The following is a 13,689-nucleotide window of genomic DNA, read 5'->3' on the forward strand; positions in this document are numbered from 1 at the left end:
TCTCTGAGATTGCCTTGGCCTTGCCTCATGGTTGCAATATGGCTGCCAAGGGCCAAAGCATTGCAAGAAAACATCCCTCTCAGGAAGAAAGTGGGGCCTGGGCCTCTCTCCTTTTTTTTTTTTTTTTTTTTTCATCAAGGTAGAAAAACTTTCCCAGGAACCCTCCTCTCACACTTCCCTCTTATATCTTATTGGCCCAAACCGATTGGGAGTCTAGACCATCCCACTAGTCAATAAGAGGGAGCTTATCATGGTTTTTTCATCAGTCATGATTCATCACCTGTAGTTGGGCCTGCCTTCCTTAAACCCTGTGGCTCTGCCCTATATCTGAAGTAAATCTGGGCTCTCTTTGCAAGCAAAAAGTGTTATAGCTATTGTGGCGGTAACCAACAGCATGAGCCACACAGGCATTTATGGAACAGAGGGTATGAATTCTTGGAGATCAGCCTACACGCAACAATTAACAAATTTTACACGTACTGTGCAAAACTAAGATTTGTGACAGAATGTCTTTAGAGGACTTCCAGGTCCCAGGCCCTCTAGGAGCCTCCATATATGCTTTATTGAGACTGATGTGATGGCTGAAATAGGCTTACTGCGAAGAGACTTGGCCTTTTCTGGGTTCAAAGAAACCATCACCACGCATGCCCTTGTTTCCATAATAAAGTCCCCTAAAAGACTGTTTGGTCTTTGAGGGTGGGGAAAGTGCCCGATGGGTGGTGGTAGGACTGCTTTCAGAAGGGCTGCTCGGTCCCCCAGACTGAGGGCCATTTTCAAACTCTCAACAAATGAAATAACCAGATAGAAAACTGCCACCATCAGTGGAGCCTTTCACTCTGCACTTCAGGAGGTCTGACAGGGTCACTAGTACTTCAAGATTCCCGTCCCTATTTCTGTCTTAAGCATGTTCGTTTTATACCCTGTTATGAGATGTTCTTTGATTCTTGGAAAAACAATTTCTTGGAAGCTGAAAAGGGTAAGGAGATGAATAGGAAATGGAGAGGTGAGTGCAGGGCACTTGTAAAAGCTACTATAAGATTGGTAAGTCCACCAAACCCAGGGAGATGGCCTTCCTAATGCCCACCCCCACCCCACTCCTGGTGCAGTCAGTGCTGACCTAGGGATCACCTGCCACAGGCTCAGGCTCCACCACCCAGCTCTCCCCCGTGGGGGACGGAGCGAGGGGTGCCGCCACAATAAGTTCCCACTTCCAGAAGCATGCTCTCTCCCCAGTGTTGCCCCCTGTTAGGTGAGCCAACTGAGTAGGAAAACGGTGTGGGCGAGGAGGGGGACCCAGTCGAGCCGCTCACGCTGGAAAGCAGCTCTCTGTCCTTCGACATTGGTGCGACCCTTCCCCAAGGAGCACACAAAAGGCGGCTGCTTCACGTTGTTTTCCAGCCCCTAGCCGCCTGGGCCCTGGGGGCTTGCGGGGTGGAGGGACGTGAGAGTTCTCCAGCCCTCCTGCGGGCACTGCAGCTCGGAGGCGGGAGAGGAGCACTAGGGCGGGAGAGGAGCACGCCCCACTCTTGGAGACATTTCATCACCCCTCTCTGTTCCCCCACCCCACCCCGCCCTCCCCACTCAAGCGGAAAAAAAGAAGCAGCCCAGATCTCCCCTCCCGGATGCGGCTGCACCAGCAACATCAGCTGCGGGCGGAGCCCGAGCGGTAGCCACTTCCCCCCTCTTCCCTCGTGACCCTCGCCCCCACCTCCAGTTCTCCCTCCCCCTCTACACACCCTTCCCCATCAGACACACCCTCTTGCTTCGGCTGGTGGCGATCGGAGCTCGGGCCCTCTAGGGGAGGGAGCTGCCGCCGCCGACGCCGTGGGGCAGGACAGTGCGAGCGAGAAAAGGAGGGAAGGAGGGAAGGAGGGAGGAGCAGCGGGTGGGAGGTGGGAGGGAGGAGCAGCGTGAGCCGCGCCGCCGCCGAGCTGCGATGTGGCCGGCCGGCCGGCGAGTAAACAGAGGGAGCAGCAGCGGCCGCGGCCGCCGCGGGCCGGGGCAGTGAGTCCACCCGCCCGCCGAGGTCCGCCCGCCCGCCCGCCGAGACCCGCCCGCCGCGACCCGCCCGCCGCCGCTGCCATGGCCGAAGTGCGCAAATTCACCAAACGGCTCAGCAAGCCTGGCACGGCGGCTGAGCTCCGGCAGAGCGTGTCTGAGGCCGTGCGGGGCTCCGTGGTGCTGGTGAGTGGCCGGGGGACGGGGCATCCCGGGAGACGCGCTCCAGGCGGGAGCGACGCGGGAAGGGGCAGGAACGGCGCGGCGCTAGTGCGGCCGCTTGGTGCGCCGCGCGCTGTCTTTCTCCGCTCCAGTAAGTTTTCGCACCGGCAGCCGCCGGCCGGGGTCCGAGTCCCAGGTGCCGGCTGACAGCTCTCCGGCCGCCCGGCACGGCGGAGGCGTGCGCCGGGATGGAAGCAGACGGGCAAAGCCGGGCTCGGACGGCTGCGGAGGAGGAGGAGGCGGAGGCGGAGGCGGAGGCTCCCACCCAGGGTCGGGGCCGGGGGTGTGAGCTAAAGAGCTGACCTCGCGCTGCTCTGGACTCGGCACAAAGAGCCGGGGACAAGGGCACGACGAGATCCTGATCCCCTCCCGCGAGCACCTGAGGCCGCCTAGGCGGAAGGATGCGATGAGCGTTTGGCACACACACTCTCGCGCGCACACATACACACACTGTGTACACAAAAAAGAACCCCACCCAGAAAGCCCCGGGCGCCCAAGCTCGGGCTGGCGGTGAGAACAGAGGAAGCAGAGCGACTTCCTCCTGCAACTGGGGAGAGAGAGGGTGGTGATGGGTGTTGAAGGGGTGCTGCTGCGGAGGAAGGGCATTAGAAACAACGGGGTTCTGCGACATAGTGGGCGCAGGGTCATCCACCGCAGGGAGAGTGTGTCCCTCGGGGACACGCGAGCGCTCCAGAGGCAAGGGGACCAAGGGGACGGTGCCGTGGGGATTTGGGGGAAGACTGGGTGTGTCAGTCCAGGGATGGAGGACCTGGGGTCAGAGCCCCACAGCTCAGGACTGGGGGATGGGGATTCGAAAGCGCGCTGACTCCCTGGGAACCCTCCCAGAGCACCCTCAGCCTTATCCAGATTGTCTGACTCTGGAGAAAGGCTAAAGGGTGCTAACGGGCACTTGCCCCTTCTCTTGTTTTCAAGACACTCGTTGCCAGTTTCCTGGACAAGCGAACAAACCCTGAATAAGCAATCGGACTGATTAATTAGTGTTTGTTTTGTTACTTTGTTTTTTGGTTGTTGTTTTTGTTTTTGTTTTTGTCTCCCTCAGCTCCATTTTACAGCGAGTCGTTTGCTGTGTTTAAATTTCACCGTTTAAGAGAGGGCTCTTTTTGTTAAAACAACTTGTCGTCGGAAGGGAACTTCACAGCTTTTCCTTGTAATTTTTCTGTTGATCTTGTAGAATCAGCAATAAAACCCAGCATTAAAGGGAGGCCAGGGGCTTGATCCCAACAGTGGAGAAAGTTGACATTAGTGGGAGTTCTGGAGGAGGATCAAAGGTAAACTATGTACCTTTGAGATAAAGATCTGATCCCTAATAGCTACAACTGTGCAAACCTAAGTGACTTTAAAGAAATCTCTTTATTGTGGCTAGACCCTTGAAAGTTTAATTCTGCTGTTTAGTGGAGCTAAATCCAGACCTTTAATGTTACTTTAATGGACTTGGCTTGTTGTGTATTTCAGTCTGACTTTGGAGTGAGGACCTGTTGAGGTCAGATTGGAGCCTTGCCTGTCATCACAGCCAGTTAAGAGAGGAAGGCAAGCTGTGTGCAGAGCATTTACACCAGGGCTCTCATCTTGGGTGATTGTTAACAAGTGATTCAATCTACCTAGCAGAGAACGCTTTCCTAAATTCAGAGAAAACAAAAAACCTTCCTTGAGCGGGGTTGGCTGGCCTTCTACCACAACACGTGAAGAAAGCTGTAGGTGGACAGATTTCTCGAGAATAAATGGGACTGAGAAAAGTTCCACTGGGATTTGATCAGCACTTGACCTGCCACCCTAGCAGCAAAAAGTTAACATTAGCATTCTTTCCCCAGTTTTTAGGTTTTCAAAAGAATTTTGTGCATTGCAGGTTCAGCGGCTCCTTCCTGACCATTGATTCTATGGCAAAGGAGGAAAAACTGTTACTGGCAGGAGTCTTTTCTAGGAGATGCTGGCAGTGGCCATGGTTCCCTTGTCAGCCCAGCTTACTTGGGACCAAGGTCATTGATTTTTACCGTTTACACCAGGCAATGCAGAGGAATATTTACTCATTACTCTAGTATGTGAACCACATTGAGATTTTGGGAGTGAGGGAGAACAGATTCTAGTAATCCAAATCAATGAATATCTATTGAGCCCTTACAATGTGCCAGACACAATGCTAGATGCTCTATAATTATGAGAATGCAAATGATCTTTTTCTTCATTTGTTTTCATTATTTACAATCTGGGTTGGTTGTGTGTATGGGAATGTCTTTGTCAATAGGACACCCAGATTATGCACACAAATCAAGTTTAGATTCTTCATAGAGCCTTAGCAAATGCTATTTGTAAGCAGTTTAGTCAACGAAAAAATAAGGAAATACTTCTTACATGGAATGTATGCTCCTAAATGACTCTCTCACAAAGAGCTGTTAACCAAAGTTAGTAAAACCACGAGTGGCTGGAGAGTGAGGGGACCATGTTGCAGCTGCTGCCATAACTTCTGATTCTTTTAAGGGACAGCTGAGGTAGGATTTACACTTGTGCTATAAACCCAAGATACTCACATTGGGGCTTCAATAAGAGTTAGAGCCATTACCGCAGCAAGTCAAGCTTTCCTCTGGTGTATCTCTTGTTAGAACATGGAAAACCCACCAAGCTGTACAAATATACAGTATTTCCTGTTTAGGTTTTTTTTTTATTTTATTTTTTAAGGATTTTGGAATTACACCCTTGTTGGCCTGTTGCTAACATCATTCAGTTTTCCTCACTGTTTGAAAAATTCAGATGGCTGGGCCTGGGCTATATATAGCATGTTGTTGCGTATTCAAACTGTTATTCAGTTAGTAGTACTTCCACGAATCTATTAACTAACTACATAATAAAGCAGACAGAGAGACTGTTCCACTGTTACTGCATTTTCCTATAAGTTCAGCATTTTTATGAAGGTCAGTTTTAACCCAGGGAAAGGGATAATTACAGAATCATCATTGACAGATTTCTCAAGAGGGGATTGGGGAGAAACATTATAACCTGAGAGTGTATGTGATTAAGAGAGAAGTGTTTACATATATACTTGTTTAAAATGCAGTTTTAAATTTTTAAATTGATTTTGTTGTAATTCAGGATGTAGCTACTGGTGCCGCAGGGGAACAAAGGCATTTTGCTAAACCTGTTGTATTATGGCCGCCCTTTAGAGAAGCCACTTTATCAGCCTGGAAGAGTCGCCTAGTAGCTGTTTAAATACTGTTTACTGCGGAGCTTACCCTCAATTCCTTGTGCGCCAAAAGATCGGGAAAGAGTTGCTAGATATTAGGGGTTGTAGCCCCTGGACGCGCCGTAATGCACGCAGCGTCCCCTGGCTGGCATCAGCCAGATTTCGTTTAATAGCTCCAGTAGAGAAAAGCTCTCCAGAAGCTGAGAATGGCTGAAAAGCGTCTGCAGCTGTTGACTCCCCCAACCCGCCGCTCACAACTACCTTTGCATGGAATGTTTGTTATGTTTGCATTTAGGGAAGCGCTGAAACAGAACCACTCCTCTGCTCCCTCTTCCCAAGGGAATTTGTGGAAAGTAGGGAATATAGGACAAAACCCACAGCCTCATCTGTAAGGAGGTGAGAACAATACGGAATAAAAGCCAGTTTCAACTTGGGCTTCTTGACCAAGCATTTCCAGTTCAGAGGCTCTCAATGAACTGAGCTGTCAATGAACTGAGGGTCAGGAAAGTTAACCAGAGTGTTAGCACCTAAACATAAAATAGTCTCGCTACTGGAGGTTAGCAGGGCCCAGAGCAAGCCACTCCACCAGGATCTGTACAAAAGACCGGTGCAGGTTGCTGTGAAGCCAGAGAGGCCTCCTTGCTGAACCCTTGTTTAAGCACCAAATAGGAAAATTTGTTTTCTAAGACTAACATGTTAAAAAATTCTCTGGATTGAGTCTTTTTCTATTCTGATCACCAGTGAACCTTTGTTTTTTAAGCTTTCATTGCTTTTTTTTTTTTTTAGACGGAGTCTCCCTCTGTCGCCCAGACTGGAGTGCGGTGGCGGGATCTCGGCTCACTGCAAGCTCCGCCTCCCGGGTTCACGCCATTCTCCCGCCTCAGCCTCCCGAGTAGCTGGGACTACAGGCGCCCGCCACCACGCCCGGCTAATTTTTTGTATTTTTAGTAGAGACGGGGTTTCACCGTGTTAGCCAGGATGGTCTCGATCTCCTGACCTCGTGATCCGCCCGCCTCGGTCTCTCAAAGTGCTGGGATTACAGGCGTGAGCCACCGCGCCCGGCCTTCATTGCTTTATTACATGCCAAATGCTTGTTTATTGTACAACAGCTAGAAAAACAGAAAAGTAAGAATAATTATCACCATCTCATTACCCAGAGGAAGCTCCGTAAATATTTACCTTTCTCTCTTTCTATGTGTATATATACACATCTATAAATACACATATATACTGTATATATAGATGTATACATATCTATACATACATATACATACACACACACATATACGGATGGAAAGAAATATACACAAACTTTTTATTTTTGTTTATGTATTTTTTTTTTTGAGACAAAGTCTTGCTCTTTACCCAGGTTGGAGTGCAGTGGTGTAATCATGGCTCACTGCAGCTTTGACCTTTGGGGCTCAAGGGATCCTCCCACCTCAGCCTCCCAAGTAGCTGGGACTGCAGGCAAACGCCACCATGCCCAGCTAAAGTTTTTTTTGTTTTTGTTTTGTTTTGTTTTTTTAGTAGAGACAGGGTTTCACAGTGTTTCCCCAGGCTGGTCTCAAACTCCTGAGCTCAAGCAGTCCTCCCACCTTGGCCTCTCAAAGTGCTGGGATTACAGGCATGAGCCACTTCGCCTGGCCACACAAACTTTTAAATAATTTTTTTCATTTATCAGTATCTTATGAATATTTTTTGATGTCAATAAATACAAATCTATATAATCATATTTAATGACTGCCTAAATTTTCATTATGGGTGTACCAGAGGTAATTATCATTTATTGTTTGATATTTTGATAGTTTTTCTAATTTTGTGCTGTTATAAACATGAACTATAAAGGTAAATAGCTATATATCTTTCTTTACTTTTAAATTTAAATTAATTAAAAATAATTATATCCAGGCATGGTGGCTCACACCTGTAATCCCAGCACTTTGGGAGGCTGAGGCAGGCATATCACCTGAGGACAGGAGTTTGAGACCAGCCTGGCCAACATGGCAAAACCCCGTCTCTACTTAAAAAAAATACAAAAATTAGCTGAGTGTCATGGCGCATGCCTGTAGTCCCAGGTACTCGGGAGGCTGAGGCAGGAGAATCGCTTGAACCCAGGAGGTGGAGGTTGCAGTGATCTGAGATCCCACCACTGCACTCCAGCCTAGAGCAATACTCCGACTCAAAAAAAGTAATAATAATAATCAGTTTCTAAATTTCACTTGCCACAGTTCAAGTGCTCAATAGCCACATGTGGCTAGTGGCTACTATATTGGACTGCATATACTATATATGCAGATAAAGAGCATTACCATCAGTAACTGAGTGAATGTCTTTGAGAAGGCATCTTCAAAATTGCCAAATCGTCCCCTTAGAATAAATTTCTAGCAGTGAACTTGCTTGCTCAAAGATTACACTGTATGCATTTTTAGTATTAAAAATTCCTCTTAAACATACTGTTAAATTGCTCTACAGAAAGTGGCTTCAGTTTACTCTTTCACCAGGAGAGTGTGAGGGTGTTCATTTCCCCTCTCCCATGCCAACACTTGTTAGTAATATTTTAAAAATTTTTTGCAGTTTGATAGGAAATAAATGGTACATCACCGTTCTAATTTGCATTTCTTTGATTACTCTTAAAGTTGAACAGTTTTTCATGTTGATTGGCCTTTCATAGTTCTTCTGTTGAGGCTTGAATGAATCTGCTTACAGACTTATTTCCTCGTTTGTGATTCTTGCAATACAGTCTCCATCCCCCAAGATTCTGTTTTGCTAAGTCTGGGGTGGGGCCTGCATCTGTATTCTTTAAAAGGACCCCAGATGATTCTCATGTGCACAGAAACACTCATCTAGACCGCTTGTCCACTCAAGGCAGGAATGTCCTTTCCACCCAGCCCTGACAAATGATTATTTAGCTTCTCCTTAAACACCCCTGCCTGTTAGAGGGCTATGTTAGAAAAGGTTCTTGAGCCGAAATTTACTGTGTAAATTTCACCGTGGGCTAGACCTAGCTCTGCTGTTGGAGCCACACGTTTGCTTCCTTCCTCTTTTGCATAACAACCTCTCAAATATTTAGAGACAGCCACCATGTCATTTTAAAATTCACTCTTCACAAAGCCAAAGAGGCTACATTTCTTTCCTTCGTTCCCCACATGACTTGGTTTCAAGATTCTTCATATCATTATCATCCTGTTTGGGCTCTTTTCCAAGTTTTCTATGTCCTACTTAAGATGTGAGAGACAGAGCATAAGCTAGAGGATCAGATCTGGTCTTGAACCCAACGTCTGTCACTTGCCTGAATTGTGAACAGAGGCAAGTAACCTGGTCTCATTTTCCTTATCTGTGAAATGGGGATAAATAGTAGTACCTCCCTTGTGGAGTTCTTGGGAATAACGAAGGTAACATATGGAAAGTTTCTAATGTATAAGTGATTCATAAAGGTTAAAAAAAGAGATCTGGCCAAAACAAAACAAACAAAAACCCAGTATTCCAGAAGGATCTGCCACTGAATACAGTCAGGGAGGGGGCAATGTTTTGTATCATTTCTGGGTGTGAGCCGAGAAGCCCGGGGCTGTGTATTCATTTTTATTCCCAGCCCAGCCCCTCACACAGTGTCTGGAGTGCAGTAGATTCTTAGGTGTTTTGTGAAAATACACTGCCAACCTTGGGTAGGATGGACTCATTGTTGGGAGAAGAGCCTGGAGGCCAGGAAATGACTTAAAATACAGTTAATATAGTTCTGGAGAGAGATAACAAAGGCTTTTTTTTTTTTTTTGAAATGGAGTTTCACTCTTGTCGCCCAGGCTGGTGTGCAATGGCAGGATCTTGGCTCACTGCAACCTCTGCCTCCCGGGTTCAAGCGATTCTCCTGCCTCAGGCTCCTGAGTAGCTGGGATTACAGATGCGTGCCACCACGCCCCATATAATTTTATTATTTTTAGTAGAGATGGGGTTTCACCACGTTGGCCAGGCTGATCTCGAACTCCTGACCTCAGGTGATCCAGCCACCTCTGCCTCCCAAAGTGCTGGGATTACAGGCCTGAGCCACTGCACCAGGCGAACAAAGGCTTTTAACTGAGGCAATGAGAATGGAGATAAGGGAGAAGACATAAGAAACATTGTGCTGAGAAAATCAACAGGATTTGGTGATTCTTAAAAGGGAAGGAGAAGGGGGAGGAAGAAAGAGAGGAAGAGCGGAGGTGGAGTCAAGATAATTTTGAGGTTTCTCAGCTTGTGTGAACTGAAGGAAAAGCAAGTTTGTTGATAGGGGAAGGGAAAAGAAAATGAGCAACTTCTGTTTGAGAGAGTTGTCAGGGCAAAGCCAGGTTTCAGTTAAGCAAGACGGTGGCTGAGCATATAAGGTTGTCTTTTGGCAAAGGACTAGGGTTCTCGAGGGCAGAGGTGGAAAGTGTTCCAAGTGGGTTCAGGAAGGAGAGGAAGAGCCAGGAAAAGGCCAGGGCTGAGTGGACAGAGATGAAATTGTAGGCGAGATTAGCTGATTGAAGAGGTTTGCACCTTTGGGGGTGATTAGGGAAGCGGGAGGCAGGGTGTGGAGAAACGATCTGGAGGCCAGCCCCAGACTTCCAGTTAGAATGGGGTGGGGATGGGAAGTGAGTTCACCCCTTGGGCAGATCCCACTCTGGGGTGGGTCTGAGCAGCAGTTGCCCTGAGGAGCAGGGGGTCAGTGAGGGGTTGACTTCCTGCTCAGGTGCTCAGGAAGAGGCTAATAGGATAGTTCCTGCTTTTAAGGGAGACTAGAGGTACACAAATAACCTAGAGAAGATAGAAGCCAGATAGGAGGCCAGTGGTCATTGGTTTCCCAGTCTTCACCCCATCTCCGACCCCCACCCCAGCCCCCAGTGCTCTCTCTTAAGATCCTTAACGTTTTTCAAGACTTTCGTCCTTTCTGGGTTCGACAAGGTTAAATAGGCCTTTACTAATGAACATTGTTCTGTTTATGGCATTTCCCACATTTATTTGACCACAGACCCTGCCCCACCCCCAACTGGCTTTTTATGGAAAGTGGAGAGTAAATGGTAACATCTAACAGGCTGAGAAATTCCTATATAGTGTGCGTGTGTAACTAACTCATCTTGGCGTTCTCTTACTTGACCTCTGTGGATTGCAAGCAGTGGTTGCTACTTTCCCATGCTCCATGTCAAGAACCACCCTTGCTGTTCAGTTCAGAAGAGTAATTCACCTGTCTGATTGTGCTTTCTCCTGAGCTATAGAATTGTCAGCAAGTCATGTTGAAAGATGATTAGTTTTTAAAAATAATTCGTTTATCATGGAAGGGGAGGCCAAAACTACATGAGGGTACAGCTGGAGCCATTTCTTCTCTTCTGTAAATCCTAAGGGTACTTAGAATACGTTTCTCTTTGAGATTTACACCTCTTGGTTTAATTTTTATCAGGCATGCAGAGGAGTTGGTGGGTAACATTGGCCTGCCGTTTATATCAGCCTACAGCCAGATGCCTTTTTGATTCCTTGCAGGACCCCACCCTGGATGCTTCCAGAGCAGTAGCTTGAATGGAGCAAAGAGACAGCCTCAGTTAGCTGCCATTGCCTTTGTAAGCTTGTGCTTCAGAGCAAAGTGGTTAAGAGCTTGGGCTCTGGAAGCATGCTGCCCAGGTTCAGAGTTCAGCCCTAGATGACCTTGGGCCAATTATTTAACTTTCCTGGGCATTGGTAACCCCCTGAGGGGCTTGTTGAAAGGCTTAAATGAGTTATTTGTTTTGTTTTGTTTTGTTTTGTTTTGTTTTGTTTTTGAGACGGGGTCTCGCTCTGTCACCCAGGCTGGAGTGCAGTGACACGAACTTGGTTCACTGTAACCTCCGCCTCCTGGGTTCAAGTGATCCTTCCATCTCAGCCTCCCTAGTAGCTGGGACTACAGGTGTGCACCACCATTGCCCAGCTAATTTTTGTGTTTTTATTATAGAGACAGGGTTTTGCCATGTTGGCCAGGCTGGTCTCGAACTCCTGACCTCAAATGATCCTCCTGCCTTGGCCTCCCAAAGTACTGGGATTACAGGCGTGAGACACCATGCCCAGCCTTGAGTGAGTTATTATATTCTTAATGTATAATATTGAAAGCACTTCAAGCGGGGTTTGCCAATTGTTAAGTACTGATGACTGTTGGCTCGCATTATCATCCCCAGGCTTTATGGTGGGCAAGAGACGTCTTTTGTATATGTGTTACAAGTCAGCAGACAGAAAAGTTAACTGGAAGAGGGGAAGCAGGTACCCTTGCTTTAATTCCTTGCTCCAGATGATGCCCCAAAGGGGTGAGCCACATGGCTGAGCCAAGAATCTTACCCTTCCTGGAAGAACAAGCTGGCAGACCCCTCTGCATGAGGTTCTTGCCAATACCCGTTCCCAGTCTGACTTAGTCATACTGAAAAGCCTAGTGGATGGTAGCAAGGGTTCTGGGTTTTTGGCATTTTCCACCTTCACACGAGTTTAATGAGTGAGTGGGAAGGCTGGTCCTCAAGTGGGGAGAAGCACTCTGTCCTGTGCCTTGGGCCAGAAGGCTCTCCAGACTGGGGAAACTGTACCTGTGGCCTTTGGCAGAAGCACTTACCTTTATGCCAGCCTGTTCAGTGTGATTTATGCAAAGGGGTGAATAGAAGAGAATTGGGATCTGTGTGGAAAAACAGAGCTTGGACATGCCTACCTTTCCCTTTCAAACCTTCACTGATGCCAGGCACGTTAGCCTATGCCTGTAATCCCAGCCCTTTGGGAGGCTGAGCTGGGAGGATTGCTTGAGCCTGGGAGTTCCAGGACAGCCTGGGAGATACAGGGAGACCCCCATCTTTACAAAATTAAAACAAAAATGAGCCAGGCGTGGTGGCACATGCATGTAGTCCAGCTACTTGAGAGACTGAAGTGGGAGGATTCCTTGAGCCCAGGAGTTCGAGGCTGCAGTGAGCCTTGATTGTGCCACTGCACTCCAGCTTGGGTGACAGACTGAGACCCTGTCTCAAAAAAAAAAAAAAAAAACCAAAACCAAAAAACCTTTATTGATATCCCTTTCACTCTTAATCCTCACATTTAATAGTCAAATAAATATTGAAATGCAAATGCTTTTTTAAAGTTCTATTTTGGGGCTGAGCGGGTGGCTCACACCTATATTCCCAGCACTTTGGGAGGCCGAGGTGGGTGGATCACTTGAGGTCAGGAGTTTGAGATCAGCCTGGCCAACATGGTAAAACCCTGTCTCTACCAAAAATACAAAAATTAGCTGGGCATGGTGGTGCACGCCTGTAATCCCAGCTACTTGGGAGGCTGAGGCATGAGAATCGCTTGAAACCGGGAGGCAGAGGTTGCAGTGAGCTGAGATCACGCCACTGCACCCCAGCCTGGTTGACAAAGTGAGACTGTCTCAAAAAAAAAATTATATTTCGGAAACATACGTTTTAATAGGAAATTTTAAAACTTAAAGCTGTCTCGAGAAATTATTCTTTTATATTTGGCTATTCTGGTTTTGTGGTAGCAGGATAAGTTCTGTTAAGGATAGTGTGTGGCTGGGCATGATGGCTAGTGCCTAAAATGCCAGCACTTTGGCAGGCTGAGGCAGGAGGATTGTTTGAGGCCAGGAGTTCAAGACCAGCCTGGGCAACATAGCGAGACCCCCGTCTTTCCAAAAAAATAAAAAGAATAGTGCACACAGGTTCCTAGCAGAGTCAGTACAGTGGAAAACATGCCGAGTGTTCCAGCTCTACGTGGTTCATCTTTTGTCTGTGTACAGCCTTGCACAATCATGCCTAAATTTGCTATTAATGATTTCCTGCGATTCTTCTCCACTTTTATTGCCTATTGAGTTTATTGTTCATGGGAAGTTATGTGCTTTTGCCTTTTTTGACTTCTGTTGGATTGTGTATATGTTTCAAGCTGCTAAGAAATGTTAGAAGATATTCTGATACTTCAGCTTTCCCATCGCATTGCTTTCCCTAATGACTGGAAATATTTTACTGGGTAAGATTTAACTGAGAAGTCAAGTGTTGCTTCCAAGTCTCTGAGACAGAACATCTTTATTTGAAGTGTTTCAGTGAAGTGTGTCAGAAGGCTGGGGAATTCATTTGTATAAGATTTTTTTTTTTTTCCGGAGACAGAGTCTTGCTCTGTCACCCAGGCTGGAGTGCAGTGGCAACCTCCGCCTCCTGTGTTCAAGCGATTCTCCTGCCTCAGCCGCCCAAGCAGCTGGGATTACAGGCATCTGCCACCACGCCCGGCTAATTTTTGTATTTTTGGTGGAGACGGGGTTTCACCATGTTGGCCATGCT

At 47.4% G+C, this 13,689-nt stretch overlaps 1 protein-coding gene across 4 annotated transcripts in view; it reads left to right on the forward strand.

The window, feature by feature from the left end:
• Positions 1 to 1,881: 1,881 nt before the first annotated feature.
• DOCK11 (dedicator of cytokinesis 11) overlaps positions 1,882 to 13,689 on the forward strand; it is a 190,080-nt gene continuing 178,272 nt past the window's right edge. Inside the window, exon 1 of one of the 4 annotated variants that reach the window (XM_031006107.3) lies at positions 1,882 to 2,184. In XM_031006107.3, coding sequence (XP_030861967.2) covers positions 2,083 to 2,184 — 102 coding nt within the window. In that variant the 5' untranslated portion in view covers positions 1,882 to 2,082. The remainder of the gene's footprint in view (positions 2,185 to 13,689) is intronic. The other 3 variants (XM_063703173.1, XM_055376223.2, XM_055376222.2) reach the window with 3 other exon arrangements.

This window comes from Gorilla gorilla, chromosome X (genome assembly GCF_029281585.2).
Source record: "Gorilla gorilla gorilla isolate KB3781 chromosome X, NHGRI_mGorGor1-v2.1_pri, whole genome shotgun sequence".
NCBI classification, from domain to species: domain Eukaryota; kingdom Metazoa; phylum Chordata; class Mammalia; order Primates; family Hominidae; genus Gorilla; species Gorilla gorilla.